Below are 22,875 nucleotides of genomic sequence, written 5' to 3'. Positions count from 1 at the left end.
TCTCCACCCAATCGTCACATATTCTAATAGTGAAGTTGGTCATATCAGAGGATATTTAGATCTGGTGATTGGAGCTGTGAACAGGTTAAATAGATCTTTCCACAACCCTGAAAAAACACCCCAAGTTTAGAGGTGGGTGGGGGAGGAAACACCCTGAAATCTAAAAAAAGGGGGGAGAATTGGATTTTTTAAAAAAAACAAAACCCAAATGATAAAAGGAGCTCTTATAGCTTTAACAAACAGATTCCCTCAGTGACTGTTGCTAGGCAACCACAGCATTCCAGGTTGGGCTTCTGTGACTAAAAGGCATGGGGCCATAGTCCTTTCAAAGGTTGTTCTGGGCTTTGAGGGAAGGCTCATTGGAGCCAGGCTTGACAGCAGACGGTAAGAGAAAATGCTGGGGAATGAGATGTCTGTGAGGTTTTGCCAAGCAAGATAGACTTCTACTTATGAAAGCACAGATGAAGCTTTTTTTTGACATGCTACTAGTTCAAACCTTTCCATAGAGAAGCTTTGCCAGAAGTGAAACTGAAACTTACAAACATAAAATGCATTCCCAAAACTGCAGACTCTTCCCCCCCCTCAGGCCTTCAAAGACATAACTCTTTCCTGTTCACAGGGAACTCATCTTATCCTCAAGCTCTGGATGGTAGAATAAGGGAGAGGACACCCAGCCACTAACGCTATCACTGCAGCTAGAAAAAGAGCCCTGGAGAGAAATAATAGTCTCACAATCCATTCCGACTAGGGTTGCCAAGTCCAATTCAAGAAATATCTGGGGACTTGGGGGTGGAGCCAGGAGACTTTGAGAAAAAGCTTTTGAAAATCAAAAGTCCCTTTGTCAGTATTATTGGTGTCTAGAGAGCCAGTTTGGAGTAGCGGTTAAGTGTGCGGACTCTTATCTGGAAGAATTGGGTTTGATTCTCCACTCCTCCACTTGCACCTGCTGGAATGGCCTTGGGTCAGCCATAGCTCTTGTCGCTGAAATGGCAACTGCTGTGAGAGCCCTCTCAGCCCCACCTACCTCACAGGGTGTCTGTTGTACGGGAAGAAGATAAAGGAAATTGTAAGCCACTCTGAGACTCTGATTCAGAGAGAAGGACAGGGTATAAATCTGTGTTCTTCTTCTTCTTCATTAAGGGACCTTTGACTCTCAAAAGCTTATATCATAACTTGGTTGCAACTCAACAGCACTTGCATATGTATGTAATGCAAGCATACATTCAAACCAATGATTATGAAAGTTTTTTTAAAGTTTGTATATACAAGCTCAAGTTTTTTAAAAACCTCTATGAAGGGTGAGCCCTGAGATTTTCCTTAAAAACCTCAAATCGGCAATTATTCAATGCCATTCCAGTGAAACACCAAACATTAATATTGGCACTACCTTGTGGCCCTATGGCACAGAATGGTAAGGCAGCAGTACTGCAGTACTGTGAACTGAACTCTCTGCTCACGACCTGAGTTCTATCCCAGCAAAAGCTGGTTCAGGTAGCCGGCCCAAGGTTGACTCAGCCTTCCATCCTTCTAAGGTCGGTAAAATGAGTACCCAGCTTGCTGGGAGGGGGGGGGTGGAATGTAAAAGACTGGGGAAGGCAATGGCAAACCACCCCGTAAAAAGTCTGCTGTGAAAATGTTGTGAAAGCAACGTCACCCCAGAGTCGGAAACGACTGGTGCTTGCACAGGGGACCTTTCCTTTCCTGTGGCGCTATAGCAGTGCCAAAAATAACAAACCTCTTGCTTTTCAGGTAAGTAAGGAGCATGTTCCAAAGAGCAAGGAATCTTGGGATGGGTGACGAAAGCCCCACCATCACCACTCCAATGAAAGGACACCTGTGGGCACAGAAAGGGGACACAAGGATAATGGTCTGGTATGCACAAACAAAAGTCCACATGGATTAAAAAAAAAACGCTAGTTGTATACACGGAGATCATGTCACATCTGATTAGGTTCTCAGGGCTCACCCTTCATAGAATCAAAAACAGATATGCAGAGGCGAGCAGTGTTCCCTCTAAGCTGAGTTAGTGTGAGCTAGCTCACAATTTTTTAGTTTGCAGCTCACACATTTTTGTCGCAGCTCAGGAAAAATGGCCCCAGAGCAAACTAATTTATGCGGTAGCTGACAGCTTTAATGCCAGTTGCTCGCAAAGTAGAATTTTTGCTCACAAGACTCCACAGCTTAGAGGGAACACTGGAGGCAAGACACCTGCAAGTTCAGAGGTGTCATTTCTAAGAACCCCTTGTTCCACGAACCTGTGATATGTTAAATGCACTCAGCCTGGATCCAGCAGAGCAACTCTGCAGATGGAAGGTTTTCCACTTATACATCATGACTTTCTCACCTCTCTCTCATGCTGCAGTCCAAGGGTGGAATTCTAGCAGGAGCTCCTTTGTATATTAGGCCACACACCCCTGATGTAGCCAATCCTCCAAGAGCTTACAAGGCTCTTTTTTTGTAAGCTTGTGGAGGATTGGCTACATCAGGAGGGTGCAGCCTAATATGCAATGGAGCTCCTGCTAGAATTCCACCCCTTCTTCCCCCCCCCCCCCATCGATGTGTAACAGGTGATTCTCACTACCACTACCCAGGAGCAGCAAGAAGGAACATGTGCTTTAGTGGAAGCAGAGAGGTGAGAAAGTCATGCTGTCTGAGCAGCAGCCTTTCTACCTGTGGAGATGCACCACTGGATTCAAACCTTTTTTTGGACAAGACTTGGCAGGAGTTTTGAACTGATGACCCAGGGTAGTCACAGGTTGCTATCAGAGATTTTATATAAGATCCACTTCTGAGTGGAGCCAGTGTCTCCTTTGCTTATCCTAACCAGCGGGTGGCCCCTTGTCTCCAACCCTAGACAATGATTGATCAACTGTGCTCAGCTCTCCATTCTCCAATATAGCACAACAAATGTGTGGCATGATTAACCCAGGTACTGAGGTGTCTCCTGTTCAGGAGCAGGTTTGCAGCTTGGGGGTATTGCTGGATCTTGTTCTTCCTACTGGATGTCAGAGGTGGCCATAAATGCTTTTCAGCTGCTTTGGCTGATGAGCCAGTTGTCATCAAAGATAACTGTGACACATGCCCTGGAGACATCTAGGTTAGATTACTGTAATCCGCTCTGTTTGGGGGTTGCCCTTGGAGAGTATATGGAAACTTACAAGGTATGGAATGCTGTGGCTAGAACGTTGACTGGAGTGGGTTGTTGGGACCATATCAATACAGTCTTGTTCCACCTGCATTGGCTTCCAATTCACTTTCAATCCTGGCCCAGCATCTCCAGTTAAAAGGAGAAGGCAGGAAGTTAAAGACCTTTGCCTGAGACTCTGGAGAGCTGCTGCCAGTATGAGTAGACAATACTGACCTTGATGGACCCCAATGGTCTGATTCAGTAGAAAGCAGATTTACGTATTCATGTACCTTGCTATTACTATTATCCCTAGGGACCTCGCTTTGGGTGTCCTGGTCATTTGAGGCAAGATAAGTGACAGGGCCTTCTCAGTTGTAGCACCAATTCCCTTCCTGGGCAGATTGGTCTGTCCTCTCTACTGTTACCTTCTGTTTGTGCAAGAAAAGTAAACACAGGAGCAATCGTGCCTTTCAGGTTCTTACAGTGTTGTACCAGATCACTATTTTTAGATGATGACTCAGCCAGCCACTAGTGTGGATCTTGTACATCGTGATGGAAGACACTCATGGAAAGATGTTCTACTTGATAATAGAATTGATATAGTAATAATATAGTGACCCCCCCCAATGTGGCCCTGTGGCGCAGAGTGGTAAAGCAGACCTGAGTTCTAGCCCAGCGAAAGCTGGTTCAGGTAGCCGGCCCAAAGCTGACTCAGCCTTCAATCCTTCCGAGATTAGTAAAATGAGTACCCAGCTTGCTGGGGGGAAAGTGTAGATGACTGGGGAAGGCAATGGCATACCACCCTGTAAAAAGTCTGCCCTGGAAACGTTGTGAAAGCAACGTCACCCCAGAGTTGTAAACGACTGGTGCTTGCACAGGGGTCCTTTCCTTTTTCCTTTCCAATGTAACACCTGTGGTTTCTTGCCCATTTGCTTAGTTCAGTAAAGCATCCCTTCTCAAACCAAATAGCTAATTCTGACATTCCTCCATCATACTGGAGCAGGAGGTACTTAAGAGCCCAAGAGGCATCACTTGTGTATCTGCTAGGGTTGCCAACTCCAGGTAGAGCCAAAAGTTACAATTGATCTCCAGATAATAGAGATCCATTCCCAGGAGAGAATTCTTGCTTTGGAGGATGATCTTTATAACTTGTCCCTCACGACCCCAAATCCTACTCTCTTCAAGCTTCACCCCCCCCCCCTCAAATCTCCAGGTATTTCCCACCCTTGACTTGGCAACCCTATGGGAGCCTCCATTCAGAAATATCTGTCTTTCTCATAAAAGGATATTTGGCTTGCAACCTCTCAGCCCTGTCCCCCATGGCAGCCCTTTTGTGGTGGTGCCAACTCTCTGTTCTCAAATGTAATGAAATGCCCAGTCTTAATAAGTTTGGGGACCCTTGACCAAATATGTCCAGGGCAGGCAAGATCTGAATCAGGGATCTTCCACATCACTGCTTATTCTACACAATCTCTGCACTCTGAGCAGGGGTCATTTTGTAGAAAAACAGGTGGTGGAGCTCATTAGCATACCACCCCCTCCCCAGCAAAAAGCAACCCAATGTAAGAAAGGAGAGCCAGCCAGTCCAAGCAGGCCTTGCTCCCCTGGGGCCCCCTGCCCCCCCACACAGTGAAAAGGCCAGCGAGCCCCCTGCTGCCCAGGGTCACATCAGAAGTGGAGAAAGGGTGGTGCAGGCTTCTCCAGGGGTTAATGAGTGCTGCTGGGGGTATGGCAAAGCCCCTGGTGGCTGGCTGACTGCCTGCTCTCCTAATCCAGGGATTGTTATGCAGCTGCACCTGCTATTCAATGGAGAAGGTAGGTGGGGAGGAAGAGGGGGAACTGTCAGAAAGGTTCAGGAGCTGTGCTCCTGTGAGCTCCTGCTGAATCTGAGGCCTGACTCAGTATTCTCACATGGATAAAGAATAATCTGTGAGTTTGTGTGGCTTGAGAAAGACTTCATCAACACTCTTGTTAACATTCAATTGAGGTTTTTCTCCTCAACAGGTTGAGAGCTGGATCATGCCCTGCTGTGAAGGACAAAGAAAAGAATTCTGAATAGTTGGACTGCAGTTAATTTAAGGCCCCAGAAAGAACAAAGAACTCCGCACAGAATTTAGTTTCCTGAGATCTGAACCCAAGACCTTCCAAATCACATCTTGTTCTCTGAGCTGCATTTCAACTGCCTGTTTTCATATTAGTTTTATAGTTGTGCTGAAACACAGGGTAGAAAAGGTATTAATAAATACACAAATACTGACATAAACCTAACCTAGATGCAGGAGAACTACCTTAGAGCAAAGTTCCAGTCCAGTGGTAGTTTAAAGTTTAATTCTGGGTGTAAGCTTTTGTATCCATGCACACTTCTTCAGTGTGAGTGCATGTACAGGGATGCTGATACCCAGAATGACCTTGGTTGGTCTTAAAGGTGCCCCTGGACTTAAAGTTTGTTCTGTTGCTTCAGACCAGGAGTGGCCAAACTTGATTAACATAAGAGCCACATAGAATAAATGTCAGATGTTTGAGAGCAGCAAAACATGAACATTAGATGTTTGAGAGGTGGAAGGAAGAAGATACTGGATTTATATCCCACCCTCCATGCCGAATCTCAGAGTGGCTCACAATCTCCTTTATCTTCCTCCCCCACAACAGACACTCTAGGTGAGATGGGTGGGGCTGAGAGGACTCTCACAGCAGCTGTCCTTTCAAGGACAACCTCTGCCAGAGCTATGACTGACCCAAGGCCATTTCAGCAGCTGCAAGTGGAAGGGTGGGGAAATCAAACCCAATTCTCCCAGATAAGAGTCCACACACTTAACCACTACACCAAACTGGCTCAGAAGGAAGGAAGGAAGGAAGGAAAAAAATAGATGAGGGGAGGAGGAAGAGATAGGTGGAGAGAAAGCAACTTTAACTTTAAATGCATTATTCAAGCCGCTGGCTGGCTTGGCTTGGCAAAGTGATTTAAAAAGAGAAATGCTTTCTCCAAGCCAGCCAATGGGGCCGTAGGGGCTTTGAGAGCCACATTTTGGCCACCCCTGCTTCAGACCAACGCGGCTGCCCACCTGAATCTTGGAGAACTACTTTAGACAAAGACTCCACTGTGACCATCCGCAGAAATGAACATTTACCGCCCTCCCCTTGCGTGACTGTTGATCAATGTGCTGTGACAGGGAGAGCTACCAGGGCTATTGCATCATCAGGGCAGCCCTGAAAATGACTCCTGTGTCAGCGTGAGCTGCCTTTTCGGGATGCGAGTGGAGGGGTGCGCGTTGCAGCAGCCCTCCACCACATCCATTTGCTCCAGCAGCAACTTCTTAGGGCTTGCTTTGCCAGACCTCTGGCTTTGCTTCAGCCACATGATAGGAAGCGGTAAACAAAGCAAACGGCGCCGGAACAAGCAGTATAGGGGAGGGTGAGCACGGCTGCATCTTCTTGACATTTAAAAAAAGTAATTTCCCCCCAGGTAGGGTGCTTGCTCGTTTAACATCACTTCATGGCGATTAACCTGCTGCCGCATTCACTATATGAAGGAGGAATTTTAAAGATTTGATTTTCTCTCCCCTCCCTCTTAAAAAAAAAAAATCAGTGCACGCTCATGGATGAATCCGATGTAGAGGCTCCAAGGAAGGAAGCCAGAGGTATGTCTGTTATTGGTGCGTTTTGCAGAGTGCAATCCAGTGTTCCCTCTAAGCTGAGTTAGTGTGAGGTAGCTCACAGATTTTTAGCCTCCAGCTCACACATTTTTGTCTCAGCTCAGGAAGGATGACCCCAGGGCACAATAATGGATGCAGGAGCTCACAACTTTAATGCCAGTAGCTCACAAAGCAGAATTTTTGTTCACGAGACTGCAGGTTACAGGAAACGTTGCTGCAAACCCTTTGTGGCGTTTTGGCGTTGAAAGTGAATAAGGCGGGCGAGGGAAGCTTTTCGACAGAGGAAGGCAAATGGAAGAAGACAGAGAAAGGCAGATTCAGAGGGATCACTTCTGCAGGGAGGACGAAGTGCTGAAGCAATGAGAGAATTGCAAGATTATACTCCAAACCTGATGTAACTCCTCCACCCGTCCGGTGCAATCTTGCTGCAAGCCCCTTTCAGTGTTTAGTCAATTTCGGGATATGCATGAAGAGGAGAGGCTGAGAAGATGAATGGATGAACACGTTTTATAATAACACAATACAAAACGTACATGGAACTCACTGCCGCAGGCGGTCGCGTTGTCTGCAAGCTTAGCTGGTTTTAAGGGGGACTGGCTGCATTCATGGACGATGGATCCCTCAGTGCTTCTTAGCTATGTAAGCTAAACTGAGCCTCCATGGTCAGCTATGAATGTCAGATTGTGAGGAACTCTTGTGAACTTTCTGAGTTTGATGGACCATTATAAGGAATGGGATGCTGAATCAAGTATGCAGATCCAGGAGGGTTCTTGTTAACAATAAAGATGCTTATATTCCATAGTTCTTCTGTTGCAAAAGTCTCTTGTGTGACAGAACTAATGAGCATGATGGACCAATGTTTATATACTCCTGGGCCTGGCAGCCTCAGTTTCCTCTGTGCAAAGCTTGTGTACGGATGATTAACATCCCAAGGTATTGGAAAATCACACTCAAAGCATAGAATACTTCACATATTTTAAAATAGTGGTACGTCTTCTGTAGCAAAAGTAGATGACACACTTTCTTTTCTTTCGGTTTGGTGTAATCAGTTCAGTGTAGTGGTTCAGTGTGGGGACTCTTATCTGGGAGAACCAGGCTTGATTCCCCACTCCTCCACTTGCACCTGCTGGAATGGCCTTGGGTCAGACATAGCTCTCGTCCTTGAAAGAGCAGCTGCTGTAAGAGCTCTCTCAGCCCCACCTACTTCACAGGATGTCTGTTGTGGGGGGTGGGAAGGTAAAGGAGATTGTGAGCCGCTCTGAGATTCAGAGTGTAGGGCAGCAGGATATAAATCCAATATCATCTTTTTCTGCAAGGTCTCCCTGGTGAATTTTGGAGGACAAGGCAGAGTCCACAAAGGAGCTCTAAAAGATGCTGAATCCCCGTTGGTGAAGCTGAGATTGGATTTTATACCATCTGAAGAATATCAGCAACATGGCTCTGCTGGGTAAGGATTCTGATCTTGTAATTTGGCGTTAGAAATTGGGGTGTGAAGAAGGGGGGGAGAAAGTAAAATGCTGTTAGAATCAGTGTTGTAGTGGGGGCAACCCCCATGTCATGTTTGGCATAGAATCCTGCTCAGAACTACTCCAGCCTAAGCCCGTTGGTTTCCTTATGTGCTTTGACTGGTGAAATTCTGCATAGGGTTTAGGGTTGCCAACATCCAGATGGGGCCTGGAGATCTCCCGCTATTACAACTGATCTCTAGGCTACATAGATCAGTTCCCCTGGAGAAAATGGCCACTTTGGAAGGTGGATGCTATGATATTTATGCCCTACTGAGGTCCGTCCCCTCCCCAAACCATCTCCAGGTAGTTTCCCACCCAGAGCTGGCAACCAGTGTTCCCTCTAAGCTAAGTTAATGTGAGCTAGCTCACAATTTTTTAGCTCACACATTTTTTGTTTCAGCTCAGGAAAAATGACCCTAGAGCAATCTAATTAATGCAGAAGCTCACAATTTTAAAGTAGAATTTTTGCTCACAAGATTCCACAGCTTAGAGGGAACATTGCTGGCAACTCTAATAAGATTCCAGTGTGGATGTGTTTATGTAATGATCCTCTTTGTGGTTATTACATTGAGAGCTGGGCTGTATCTCTCTTTTGCAGAGTTGTTTGGGTTTTGGAGAAGAAGGGCAATCTCCTAAACCCTTTCCAGGGAATGTTGCAAACAAACCAGAGAGGATCTTCTTCCACCCGCAAAAGAGAGAAGGAGTGCTAATGTCTCATTTCTCCAAACCTCTTTACTTTGTCTCCATCAGACTTTCCTCATGTCGTGATAAAGATGGAAGAAGTCGAAGAGGTGTCCTGGTTCCCAAATAACCAGGGATCAGAAGACAGTGGGTGCGTCAGTGAGACTTTTGTGGGTGCGTGCCTGAGGAGGGAATGATCCGGTGAACTGTAACGCTTGCATGCTTATTGCAAAGTTCTCTCTTCCTTTCTCCTTCTACCCAAGGTCAGCCAGAGGATAAGTTAGCCCTTCTTCAATGACTCTGGGCATTCTCATGGCCAGGATGATGAATTTAGGAGCTGCCTTAGGTCTAGTTTGGTAAAGTTGGAAGCATGCAGTGGACTCATCAGGAAAAGTTTTGGAATTTGCACTGAAATTGATTCCCTTACAGCTGGAATATTTTTTTCTGACCTCAGCCTCTTTTATCTGTCCTCTCAGAGCTTCCTGATGTGATTGTGAAGCTGGAAGAAGAAGACGAGCCATGCGTTCCATATTGCCCAGGATCAGAGGGAAGCAAAATGCTCCATGGGGCCCTCTCAGGTAAGAGAGATCACAGGGACTAGCACCACTTTGACAAGCAGAAGAATTGCAGAGGTTGGATCAAGCCAAGGGTCTGTCTAGTCTCCAGCAATGACTGTCCACATCCTTCTCATAGGAGTCCATGTGAGTTAATGGTAAGAATGTTGGACCATGAATGGGGAGACCCAGTCCAAATTCCCACTCTTCAGAATATGATTGTCCCAAGGTGAGTAAGTTTCCATGGCAGAATGGTGATTTGAACTCAGGTTACCCAGATCCTAAACTGCGGCTCAGAAGCCATATGTGGCTTTTTTACACACATGGTGTGGCTCTTGAAGCCCCCATCACCCTGTACCCTGGCTTGGAGAAGGCATTTCTCTCTTTAAATCACTTCCCCAAGCCAAACCAGCCAGCATCTTGGAGAATACATTTAAAGTTACATTTTTTTTTCCACCTCAACCTTCCTCTCATCTGTTTTCCTTCCTTCCTTCCTTCCTTCCTTCCTTCCTTCCTTCCTTCCTTCCTTCCTTCCTTCCTTCCTTCCTTCCTTCCTTCCTTCCTTCCTTCCTTCCTTCCTTCCTTCCTTCCTTCCTTCCTTCCTTCCTTCCTTCCTGATGTAGCCAATCCTCTAAGAGCTTAAAGGACTCTTAGTACAGGCCTACTGTAAGCTCCAGGAGTATTGGTTACATCAGCGGTGTGTGGCCTAATACAAAGGAGTTCCTATTACAAAAAAAGCCCTGGAAGTAATAATTGTGAATGTATGAGAGATCTCTTCCCACTGCTTTTCTCTTGCTCACAGGTAGCAGAAAGTCACCCTTGATAGGGTCCAGCTTGCCACCTCTTTGCACAGGAGGAGAAATAGCCATTCTGCATAAGCCTTGGGCCAAGGAGACAAGCAAGGAACATTTTGAATCCCCCTTATTTTGTCACAGGAGCTTTTCAGCTGGTGCAAGCTGTCAAAGCAAGGTATGCTGCAAATGCTTCTTTCTCTTCCCACATAAAGCATTGAATCCTGCACAAGAATATAAAATTCCCCAAGTGGATTTATTTGCGAATAGCAAATGCTGTTGCTTCCTCCTTCCAGGGCTCTGTGTCCTTCAATGAGGTGGCTGTGTATTTCAGTGAAGAGGAGTGGGCTTTGCTGAATTCTGGCCAAAGAGCTCTTTACAGAGAAGTCATGGTGGAGAACTATGGGAATGTTGCCTTTTTGGGTAAGCAAGTAGTTGGCTGGTGTGTGGATGGTCCTGAGTCATTTCATGAGTGTCCCAAGAATTCTCTTTTTAACTGTTGAATTCTCTTTTGACTGGGCTGAAACAACAACAGAGGCAATGTATGTCAGAGTGGCAGATTGATGTCTGTTTCAGAAACTAATGCCCTCATTTTAACCCAGAGCTGACATTACAACAAACTCTTGTTTGTTGCACTTCACACCTGAGGACACAGACATCAGTCCAAAATATGTTGCCTTTGTTGTTGTTTCAGCCCAGTCAGCACAGACTAGCTATCTCTAGACCCCAACTTGTGATTCTTTTAATCTGCTAACAAAGATTTCCATGATTTTGCATGCTAATTCACTGCCCACTTTCTCTATATGAAGGACTGCTTACCATTCCATCCTGTTGTCTAATGAAGTGTGCTTCTAGCACACGAAAGCTTACATTCTGAATAAAACTTTGTTGGTCTTAAAGGTGTAACTTGACTCCTGCTTTGTTCTGCTACAGACCAATATGGCTGCCCACCTGGATCTATCTACCAAGAATTCTCTGGTAGAGATCCCTGTCTGCCCTTTATCACTCTTTCCCTGCATTTCAAACACTTTTCCTGAAGAATCAGTGATAGTTATAGCCTCAAAGATGTGACTAATCTGTATGTCTTGATTTTCTTCCAGAAGGATCTTGGACCTGCAAGCCTGACCTCATCTCCTGGCTGGAGGAAGCGGGTGAGATGCTTGCCCATGACTTTGATGAAATGAAGAGCCCAACAGGTACTTCATTGATGTGTGGAGGGAAGGACCCTTCAGTGTTTGAGAACTGTGGTTCCATTTTCATTTCCCTCAGAATATATTATCCATCTGCTTCTGGGGTTTCCCAGCAGCCTTCTTTGTGGCTTCGTATCATTCCCTCATGTCTGATAGCGAAGATTGACATAAGTCCATGTTCTCTTCAGTGCAGGCCTGAAATTGTAAACTCAATCATGTTTAAGTGATTGGATAAGGGATTGGATAAGCATATGGAGCAGATGTCGATCAGTGGCTATTGGCCACAGCATATTGTTGGAACTCTCTGTCTGGGGCAGTGATGCTCTGTATTCTTGGTGCTTGAGGGGGGCACAGTGAGAGGGCTTCTAGCCCGACTGGTGGACCTCCTGATGGCACCTGGATTTTTTTTGGCCACTGAGTGACACAGAGTGTTGGACTGGATGGGCCATTGGCCTGATCCAGCATGGCTTCTCTTATGTTCTTAAGTGTCTTCTCCTTCCTTAGAAATTCTTCCCTGCTGGAAAAAGGAATCCAAAGAAGGCACAATCAGAAGAGAGATGAATATGGAGTTTTTTTCACAGGAAGGCCCTGCATCAGAAGACAGGCTGGACTGTTTCTTGGTTGATTCTCAAGAGAACATTTGTGTTCTGACAGAGTTGGCTGAAAGTGAGTGATAATCTGTTTTTCTCTTAAGGCATAACCTCGGACAGCCATTGTGAAAGAAATGTTACATTGAAAGAACCACAATCTGTGCTGTGGGGAAACTTCATGACCAGGATCATGATCATGCCCAGTGTGATGTAGAGCGGTATTTCTCATCCTGTGGGTCAGGAGTGGAAAGTGGGTCTTAGGCCAGCCCTCCCTAGTGGCCACCCCTGCCCCTTTTCCATTGCTCCCTTTTATATTCTGGCCCTGCAAACAGTATCTTCTGTCAGGGTGGCCAAACTGCAGCTTACATTCTGGCTCTTTCACACATATTGTGTGGCTCTCAAAGCCCCTGCCACCCCATCAACTGGCTTGGAGAAGGCATTTCTCTCTTTAAATCACTTTGCCAAGCCAACCAGTGGCTTGAAGAATGCCCTTCCTTCCTTCCTTCCTTCCTTCCTTCCTTCCTTCCTTCCTTCCTTCCTTCCTTCCTTCCTTCCTTCCTTCCTTCCTTCCTTCCTACCTACCTACCTACCTACCTACCTACCTACATCTGATGTTCATGTTTTATGGCTCTCAAATATCTGATGTTTATTCTTTGTGGCTCTTACATTAAGCAAGTTTGGCCACCCCTGTTCTGTCATACTTTAGTTGGTATTTTTTCCCTTCACTACATATAGATATTGAACAAGTAAAATGTGTCCTGATGGACACTGGAGTGCATGAGAATTTTAGGAGGGATTAGAGGAAATAGTGGAGGAGATGGTGGTCAGAGGCTGGAATGTAAGCTCCATATGCAACATCTGTGTATGTTAGAATGCCACTTGCATGGGTTCGTAGTGAGGGCAGCTGCACTATTTGTGTGATGCTTGTTTCTCAAAAATATCTGGTTAGCCTCTGTAGAAAATGGAATACAATCAATAGTTGGAAGGGACCTCCAGAGTCATCTAGTCCAACCCACTGCACAAAGCAGGAAAGTCACAAATACCTCCCTGTGCACACCCCAGTGACACCTGCTCCACACCCAGAAGATCTCCCCCCCCCCGCCCCCCAAAAAGGCACCCTCCAGGATCCCTGGCAAAACTGACCTGGAGAAAAATTGCTGCCTGACCCCAAAGTGGCATTTAAGAAAGGGCCACACCTGACCCCCTGGACATGTAAGAAAGGGCCACAAGAATTAAGCCTTGATGCAACCCTTCCTGCCCTCCTTCCCATGATCTGCCTAAGTCAAATATTGAACTAGATGGGTGCCAAGGTCATAGTTCGCCTAGGCACAAAAAACAACAACATGGCCAGCCCTGAAATGGGTCACCATACCAAGGAAATTTGGACTTGTGGCTCACCATGCTGAAGGTTGGGAACCACCAGCGTAGAGGTTAGGATGACAAACTGAGATCAGGGAGGTCCAAGTTCAAGTCCCATTTCGGCCCTGAAGTTCACTGGATGACTTTCTCCTCTGCCTAGCCTACCTCTCCAGATTGTTCTTAGGAAAACAGAGAAAAGGAGAGCAATGTGTGTCTCCCCAACTCCTTCGGGAAAAGGCAAGATAAATTTTTTTAATAGTAAAGTGATCTAAAATAACCTCTTGTTCAAGTGCCCTTGTAAAATACTAGTTTGTACTTTCTATCCCCTCTGATTCAACTCGCTTACCCTGGTAGGACATTAAATACATAAAAATAATTTGTGATTGTTCTCCCATGTTAATCTTTCCTACACATTTCACCAGGAGAAGTGAAGCATCTTCTCGTTAAGACCACAGGCGGCTTTGGTAAGGCTAGCCTGTTTTATTAGACAGCTGCAGATGTTGCTTACCTGCTCACTAGACCAGTAGTCTAGACCCCAAATGTACCTTCAACACCTGCATGGCATTGCAGGGCCCCACGAGCTGCTGCCACAAATAGGAAAAGAAGGAGCCAGAGTTATGACCTTCTTAGAAGACAGATTGGTTGGCATGGAAAGGGCAGCTTCTGCTTTGGAGCATTTCCTTACACAGAAAGCATTTGAGTCTGAAAAAATAAGTGGAACTTCAGTGTAGGCCAGGGACTCCTCAACCTTTTTGAGCCAGTGAGTGCCTTGGACTTCTGACACAGTGTGAAATGGCTGCTGCAGGGATTGGAGGCAGCCACAAACTTGCAGCTGCACCTTACCTTCAATATCACAGTGAAGATCCTTGTGCTGTGGTGGCAGCTGCTGCCAAATCAACACTTTTAAAAAAATCTACATAGGCAATCAAAATCTCCAATGGCCAGGGCGTTTTTTTTGTAGCAGGAACTCCTTTGCATATTAGGCCACACATCCCTGATGTAGCCAATCCTCCAAGAGCTTACAGGGCCTACTGTAAGCTCTTGGAAGACTGACTACATCAGGGGATGTGGCCTTACATGCAAAGGAGTTCCTGCTACAAAAAAAGCCCTGTCAATGGCTAATCAGAAGCCTTGCTGGGCAAAAGCCCCACATACTTTCTAAAAATGTGACAAGAACCAAGAAAGGCATCAGTGGGCATCATGGTGCCAAGTTGCCAATGGCATCACATTGGGGATCCCTGATGTAGATCATTATTCCCCCCCCCCCCCGCTTTTTGCTTCAGAAATGTAGCAGTTCTGCCTTTCCAGCTGGCTGATTTTCTTCTGAGACCTGAAAAGTAATTACAGGCAGCAACATCTCCCCACACACAGCCCATGCTCTGCTCCCCTCTTGCTACCTTCTGGTTAAAAGTTAGGGGTTGCAGAGGTTTCTCCAGGTCTATCAGTAAGAATCATTCTCTAAGGTTCTTCTGTTGTATGTTGTGTATTCTGTGTGTCTCACTGGATTTCTCTCTGTTTCAACAGGAGAAGAGTGGGAATCAAGTCTGGTGGACATGGATGGAGACAAGGATCTGCAGATGGAAAAAGAAGCTGGTAACAGAGAGATCCCAAACAGGAAGCAGAGGATGAACAGAGAAGCAAACGGGAATCAGAGGAAGGAATCACTTGCCTGTCTGAGCAGTGACCTCCATGAAATTCTGTCTGAAGACAAAATGAGGGAACAAAGGAATCATCATTCTCTGTATGAGAAAAAGACTGGCTGCAAATCTAGCCTTAACAGACAAGACAGAACTGAAACATGGGAGAAGCCGTATAAATGCCTAGAGTGTGGAAAGAGTTTCAGTCGGAGTGACCATCTTACTTCACATCAAAGGATTCATACCCCAGAGAAACCATACACGTGCTTGGAATGTGGAAAGAACTTCAGGAGGAGTGCAAACCTTACGTATCATCAAAGGATTCACACAGGTGAGAAACCGTATAAATGCTTGGAATGTGGAAAGCGCTTCAGTTGGAGAGCAGATTTTACTTGTCACCAGAGGCTTCATACAGGGGAGAAACCATATAAATGCTTGGAATGTGGAAAGAGCTTCAGCCAGAGCGGACACCTTACTTCTCACCAGAGGATTCACACAGGGGAGAAACCATATAAATGCTTAGATTGCGGAAAGAGCTTCAGTCGAAATGCAGAACTTACTTACCACCAGAGGATTCACACTGGGGAGAAACCATACCATTGTGTGGAATGTGGTAAGAGCTTCAGTCGGAACGCAGAACTTACTTCTCACCAGTGGATTCACATAGGGGAGAAACCATACAAATGCTTGGAATGTGGAAAGAGCTTCAGTCGGAGTGACAGGCTAACTTCTCATCAAAGGATTCATACTGGAGAGAAACCATATAAATGCTTGGAGTGTGGAAAGAGCTTCTGTCGGAGGGACAGTCTAACTTCCCATCAAAGGACTCACACAGGAGAGGAACCTTACCAATTAGACTTGTTGAAAGAAATGTTCTTAATTCCAATTCACCCAATTTCTCCCTGAAACATTTAACATCTGCCATTATGTCTGACCCTGCAACATTCAGAAAGCCATATAGATGCTCTGACTGTAAAAAAGGCTTGTGCCTAATAGCACTTGGAAGGAACATAACTAACTGTGGGGGAAACTTGAAGCAGAACAGAACTGATACTGAGGGGGAGGGAAACTATTTGAATAGTTCCTGTATTGTTGTAAAATAGAGTGTTTCATGCTGCTTTTTGTGAACATATCCTTTTATTCATAGCCAGTCTGTTAGCTGTATATGTTAGCACTTAATTTCTTTGAGTAATTAGCTTTACTTGGGATAATGTTCACAACAGTGTCAAAGAACTGCAGAAAATTGAATTTACTGAAAGTTGCTAGAATGATGACTGATGGAATTTGAAAGCTTTACAATTCAGGGGTGTCATTTGTTATGAGGGCCAGATCTGGCATAAATGAGACCTTGTTGGGCAGGGCCATGTGTGTCATAAAATGTAGTGCCAGGAAATGAAGATACAAACTTTTTAAAAAACACAGAGGTGCTTTCTTTTTTTAAAAGGTGCTTTCTTTGTATCTCTCCTGTGGGATTGAGGGAACTAGGCAAAGGAAAATCTGTCTCTTTCCCTCCCTCCCCAGAGAACCAGGAGGGGGAGGAGCCTCAGCCAATGGAAGGAAGAAAGGCTTGGCTCAGTAGTTCTGCTACGTGACTGAGAGAGCCTGGAAAAGCAGCTCTCCCTCTCCCCCCTTCCTCCCCAAGGGAGGAGCATCAGCCAGTGGAGAAGGTAGAGAGAGGCTTTGCTCTGTAGCTCCTGGGTGATTGAGCAAGCCTGGCAAAGCAAGCTATGACACAGACGGAAGGAAGAGAGAGGAAGAAGAAAGCAGACTTGCTAATGGGCTTGATAGAAGCCCCCGGGGCTGCATGTTTGACACCCCTGTTTTACATAGTACTGAAGATTGACAGAGGCAAGTCTACTATGTAATGTTAATGAATAAACAAACTATTCAAGGGTGGGGGGAAATCCAGCCAATGTGTTTTATTTAACCATGGTAACTTTAATAGAGCCAGATACTTGAGCATACAGCAAGAAGTGAGAAAAGGTTTTTATTTATTTTTTTCTGTATAAATTGTCATGTTTATAATAAAATAGTTGATTACTTTTGTTCGTATGTTGGATAACTGATGTATTGCACCTGTTAAAATGTTGATAATGGAAGACCTGTGTTTTTTTTTCCTTTCAAAAATGCCTTCTCGAGTTGCACTATTTCAAAAAGCTTAATTTTTTATTTTTATTCAATCTCTTTTTTTTTTGTCATAGCCACACCATTATCTATGTTCTTCAGCAGTTAATTTCCTTTGTAGAATATCCAGCAGCAGTGCCAGAAAACAGCTGCCAGAATATTGGTTGACCAATCACGGAGATTGGACATTTTACCCATTACTGGCTGAGGCAAGTCTAGTATGTAATGTTAGTTAATAAATGAATTGTTCATAAATATTTAAAACAGAAAATACATCTAAGGAAGTGGTATTTATTCAGCAATGGGAACTTTATTGAAGTCAGGTACTTTAATATACAGTAAGAAGTGAGATATGTATGTTTTCCTTTGCTTTTCTTCAAAAGCCCTACTTGGCTCTGCCTACTCCCTGAAAACACTTGGGCACAAAAAAAAGAGAAAGCGTTGGCAAGCACCATGATGCCCACATTCTGGGGGTCCCTGGACTAGCACAAAGTTTTGCAATTTTCCCCTCAGGCACAATTTCCCCCTTCTCCAGCTGGTAGCATCCAGGAATTACTTTTTTTTTTTGACAGGTTTAAAATAAAGATTTTCTTTGTGGAAAGAACAAGCTGTTAGTCTGTGCACAAAGAGTTATGTCATGTGGATCCATGAAAAAAATGCACCAGTTGTGTCGCTGAAACATGGGAAATCCTCAGTATGGAAGCATCAAGTGTTGATGTGTGCTAAAATATCACATAACATTCTCTTGGCTTCTTTCTCTTAATTTAGAATTATGCAGGTGATGATACATGAGATGAGGTTGCTCTAATAGCTATAGTTTGTGGTTGAGAAGTCTTCTTAATTAAAGAGTCTGCTGCTCTGCTGTTTGCCCCCCACCCCATATCTGAAGAGAAAGCAGAGGTAAGAAAGGAAACAGGGAGGAGGAAGCAGAGTTAGCCGGGGCTGCCGACTGCGCAGAAGAATAAAACCTTTTCTTCTAAATCATGCCTTGTGGTGTCTCTCTGCCTAACAAAACAGTTGTGAGCATCAAAAGGATAAAGGGCTTCAGTAGCTATTGCTGAGCGTGCTTAGTAGTTGTATTTAGCTACAACCAGTGTTCCCTCTAGCCTCCAGCTCACACATTTTTGTCTTAGCTCAGGAACGATGACCCCAGAGCACAATAATTTATGCTGTAGCTCAGAACTTTAATACCAGTAGCTCACAGAGTAGAATCTTTGCTCACAAGACTTGCAGCTTAGAGGGAACACTGCCTACAACCCTGTGTTTTTTGTGCTACAGGATGTGGTTGAGCAGAGAGGGAGGGGAGAACTATCTTCCTGTGGCTCCTGATTTCTCAGGCACTGGTTTGGGGTCCAGTGTTCTCTCTAAGCTGAGTTAGTGTGAGTTAGCTCAGTTTTTTAGCCTCCAGCTCACACATTCTTATCTTAGCTCAGGGAGAAGGGCCCTAGAGCAAACTAATTTATGCAGAAGCCAAATCACTTGCTTACAGCTTTAATGCCAGTAATTCACAAAGTAGAATTTTTGCTCACAAGACTCCACAGTTTTGAAGGAGCATTGGAACCAAGCCAGTCTGTCTGATCTTCTGGAGAGCTGCAGAGCCCTGACTTTGATGGTTCAGGTTAGCCTGATCTCATCAGATCTGGGAAGTTAAGCAGGGTTTAAAAATGAATAGGGCATGTTTTCCAGTCCTGAAAAGCACAAAATGCCCTACAACAGCACGACAGATAAAATTAGAATTTCAATAGCCAATCCATACACAAAAGAACCTCCTCAGGAAAGCTCCATTAGTATGTCACAGCCTGGGAAGCTCCTACAAGATAACGACTCAGCCCTACCCCACCTTCCTGAGTAGATATAAATTACCTGCCTACCATCATCTTCTCACTTTGTCCCAGAGAGAACTCCAGTTTTCTGGGTTATATCTCTGAGGTTATATCTCTTGAGTTTTCTGGGTTATATCTCTGAGAATCTCTATAAGGTCTCCATAAGTCAGCTGCAACTTGATGGCACTTTACACTGCCTGAGAGGGGGAGAGGGGTGTCTTCTTTCCCCAAACGACTTTGCCTTTCTTCCCTCTTTTCTTCCAGCATAAGTTTTCTCAGTCCCCTTCTTCAGAGTCATTGGCTTGACTCCTTACACGAAGACCTTTTAAGGAGGTGATATGGGGGGAAAATACACAGTGGTCTGGAATGAAATGTAAAAAGTACAGGGAGAAATGTAATAATGTAAAAACTATATAAAATTCAAATTAATTAAGGAAAGTATGAAAGACCATTAATTACAAGAATTCCGGAGGAGCATCCATGCCATTTTGTTGAAGCAAGATAATACGGAACATTTATTCTATCGCATACTGTTGGTATGAGTCTTGAGTTACTTCTTCAAATGCCTACTGGATGGATCCAGCTCTGGGTCTCTGCTGTAGCAAGCTCTGACTTCGATTTTGTTAGGAGATGTAACACGACACCTATAGTGCGCAAAGCATCTGTCTGGCACACAGAAGGTCCTCAGTTTAATCCCCAACATCTCTAGTCAAAAGGGCCAGGCAGTAGGTGATGTGAAAGACCTCTGCCTGAGACCCTGGAGAGCCACTGCTAATTACAGTAGACTGTGAGGTGGGTGGGGCTGAGAGAGCTCTCCCCGGAAGCGGCCCTTTCAAGGACAACTCTGCGAGAGCTACAGCTAACACAAGGCCATTCCAGCACTCTGTGTAAAACAGCATTTCCTTTTGTCCATCCTGAACCTGCCCATCAGTTTCATTGGATTCCCCCAAGTGGTTAAGCGCGCGGACTCTTCTGGGAGAACCGGGTTTGATTCCCCACTCCTCCACTTGCAGCTGCTGGAATAGCACTAAGCCTCTGATTCCCGGAGCCAGGCGGCAACATCAGGGGAAAGCCTTGGCCTCTATGCCCTCTTGTTGGCCCTGCAGTGGAACTGGTTGGCTACTGTGTAAGACAAGATGCTGGACTAGATGGACCACTGGTCTGATCTCTCAGGGCTCTTCTTATGTTCTTATAAGCAGGCTAGAGTGTTAGCAAGTAGGTATGTCCCTAATCTATAAGCATAATAAATGTACTTTATTCATTTATAGCAATGCACACAACAGCTTATACCCAGAATTAAATTTTGTTGGTCTTAATGGTGCCACTGGACTCAAACTTTTATTTAAGTTGGAAAACATGGCTTCTTTTTTTGCTTTTCAAAATGTGACAACCCTAAATTTTCGCTGGTGTTCATGGGTTTAAATACTGTAACGCTGTTTAGGACAGCTTTTGATTTCCTCTTTCAGTTCTATTAACCAAACCAGGACTAATGGTACAAATCTGCATGTGGACAAAAGAGGGTTTTGCACAGAGCGTTTTCAGCACGTGAATGAGCCGGCTGGCTTCCACTGTTTAGACCAGGAGTGGGGAACCTCCGTCCCGAGGGCCATATGCGACCCTCGAGATCACTTGGTGTGGCCATTGGGGATTGCTGGGCCGAACCGAGCCATGTGGCACCCTCCCTGGGGCCTGGCTGGCCAACGAGGATAATGGGGCCCAGCTGCACTGTGCAGCAGCCTCCCCAGGGCCAGGCAGGGATCACAGGGCCCAAATGTACAGTGCAGCAGCCTGCCAGGGGCCTGGCTGGCCGGCCAGAATTGCTGCAGGGCCTGGAAAAGTTACTGTCAACAGTTCTGGTAATTCCCCCTCATTTCTTTATTTCCCTTTCTTTCCATCCCATTTCTTTGCTCCGCGTTCTTTATTGATTATCCCAGATGGTGTGGCCTAATATGCTAATGCGTGTGACCCAATATGTTAATATTAGAGGATGTGGTCTAATATGCTACTGTGTTCCTGCTGGACCTATGCATTTGCCTAGGGTGGCAGGTGGGGGGGCGGGGTTGTGCGCCAGATTAGGCTCTCCCCACATGACCTCAAATAGAAAAACAATTATTTGCATTAATTTTGCCAGCCTGAATCCTCCTCTCTCAGCGCAGCACTGTTTTTTAAGTTGATAATTTTGTATGGCCATCGAATGATGTTATAAATATCCAAATAAATATCCAAATAAAAATAAAATAAAATAAAACAAATGGCCCCTGGCAGAAAAAAGGTTCCCCGCCCCTGATTTAGACTGTTGCGCTGTCGGGAGCCCCTTTAAGACAAACAGGCGCCACTGGCACGACACCTGCTTTCAAAGAAGCCTTCTGCACCACACACCCCGTCGCCCTCCGTCTTCTTGCGGTCAGCTGCGCCGACAGCAGAAAGGCCCTGCTTTGGAACGAAGGGGCGTGACGGTAGGGAAGCACCTCCTCTGGAGCAGAGGCAGAACCCAGCGTGGCGTGGAAAAGCTCCGCCCGAGCCTGCTGCAGAAAAGACAACAACAACGGCGGCTTAGGGACAACGGTGAGTTCAGGCAGCCTCGTCAGATCCGCAGAAAGACGGGCAGCGGGTGGAAGGGGAAACTCAGCCGGGCAGGGGGGATGGGTCCTCTTCTTCTTCCTCCTTTTGCTGTCGCCTGGTTCTAGCAAAGAATCCGCCCGGCCCCTTCCATCCTGGTTTGCGTTCAGTGACGCTTATCACCGGGCAAATGCCTGCAGGGTTGCAGCCTGAGTCGCCAGGGGACTGAAATCCCAGTAGCATTTCAGATTTGCCATGCCTGAGTGCTTCAAGTTGCCTTGCTCCCGTCTCAAAACCTCTGTGAGCCTTTGCGCCCACCCATTGGCGAAATGATGGAAAGAGCGGAGATTGCGTAAATGTTACTGAAAATTAACGGTGGTGGTGGACTTGCTCTGAGCCTGCCTTCCTTCAAAATTCTAACGTCTCCATTTTTAAAGCGCACAACACACACAACTTGATCTGAGCTCTGCGCTAAAGAATAAATGGACACAAATCCGACTTTAAGAATCACAAAACTGAGAAACCTGTAGGACATTTCAACCTCCCAGGGCACACAATGGGGGACCTCAAAGTAGCTGTTTTATTTCAAAGGAATTTCAGAAACAGACTGCAATGGGAGATAGGCTGAATTAAGAAGTCATTACAACACTAAGGGAAATGGAACCCCCTGGACTTAACAGAGATATTGAGTTCTTATCTCACTACACATGCTAAGTCATTCAGTTCTGACTTATACCCAGAATTAAACTTTGTTGGTCTTATAGGTGCCACTGGCCTCAAACCTAATTCTCTCATCTGTTTGTTAACAGTTTTATTATCTGTTTGCTAATGTGCTGTATTCACAGGTTTAAGTTACCAACCGCTTTAACCCAGTCTTAGTATACTGTTGGGGAAGGCAATGGCAAACCACCCCGTAAAAAGTCTGCCATGAAAATGTGAAAGCAACATCACCCCAGAGTTGAAAACGACTGGTGCTTGCACAGGGGACTACCTTTACCTTTTTTTAGTATACTTATTGCTCAGTTACTTATGCATCTTGACTCTAATTAGCCCTTCCTGGTGACTGAAACCCGCTACCTATATGTAATGGCTGAGGAAGTCTTGTTTCAATGTATCTGAAGACATATGCATGCACACAAAAGCTTATACCCAGAAATAAACCTTGTTAGCCTTAAAAGTGCCCCTGGATTCAGACTTTGTTCTGAGCTCTTATTGGTTAGTTATAAAATATAGAATTATCTTGCAGGGTCATTATGTAATTTAGGAAGGGAGCTTGGTC

At 45.4% G+C, this 22,875-nt stretch overlaps 1 protein-coding gene across 1 annotated transcript in view; it reads left to right on the top strand.

Annotated features, from left to right (window-relative positions):
* Positions 1-6,516: 6,516 nt before the first annotated feature.
* LOC132571903 (zinc finger protein 91-like) overlaps positions 6,517-22,875 on the top strand; it is a 32,280-nt gene continuing 15,921 nt past the window's right edge. Inside the window, 10 exon segments of the mRNA XM_060238696.1 lie at positions 6,517-6,590; positions 6,714-6,765; positions 8,097-8,227; positions 9,039-9,143; positions 9,446-9,547; positions 10,326-10,492; positions 10,611-10,737; positions 11,415-11,510; positions 12,009-12,170; positions 14,978-15,993. Coding sequence (XP_060094679.1) covers positions 8,215-8,227; positions 9,039-9,143; positions 9,446-9,547; positions 10,326-10,492; positions 10,611-10,737; positions 11,415-11,510; positions 12,009-12,170; positions 14,978-15,993 — 1,788 coding nt within the window. The 5' untranslated portion in view covers positions 6,517-6,590; positions 6,714-6,765; positions 8,097-8,214.

This window comes from Heteronotia binoei, chromosome 5 (genome assembly GCF_032191835.1).
Source record: "Heteronotia binoei isolate CCM8104 ecotype False Entrance Well chromosome 5, APGP_CSIRO_Hbin_v1, whole genome shotgun sequence".
NCBI classification, from domain to species: Eukaryota; Metazoa; Chordata; class Lepidosauria; order Squamata; family Gekkonidae; genus Heteronotia; species Heteronotia binoei.
This window is presented reverse-complemented; position numbering and strand designations above follow the sequence as displayed.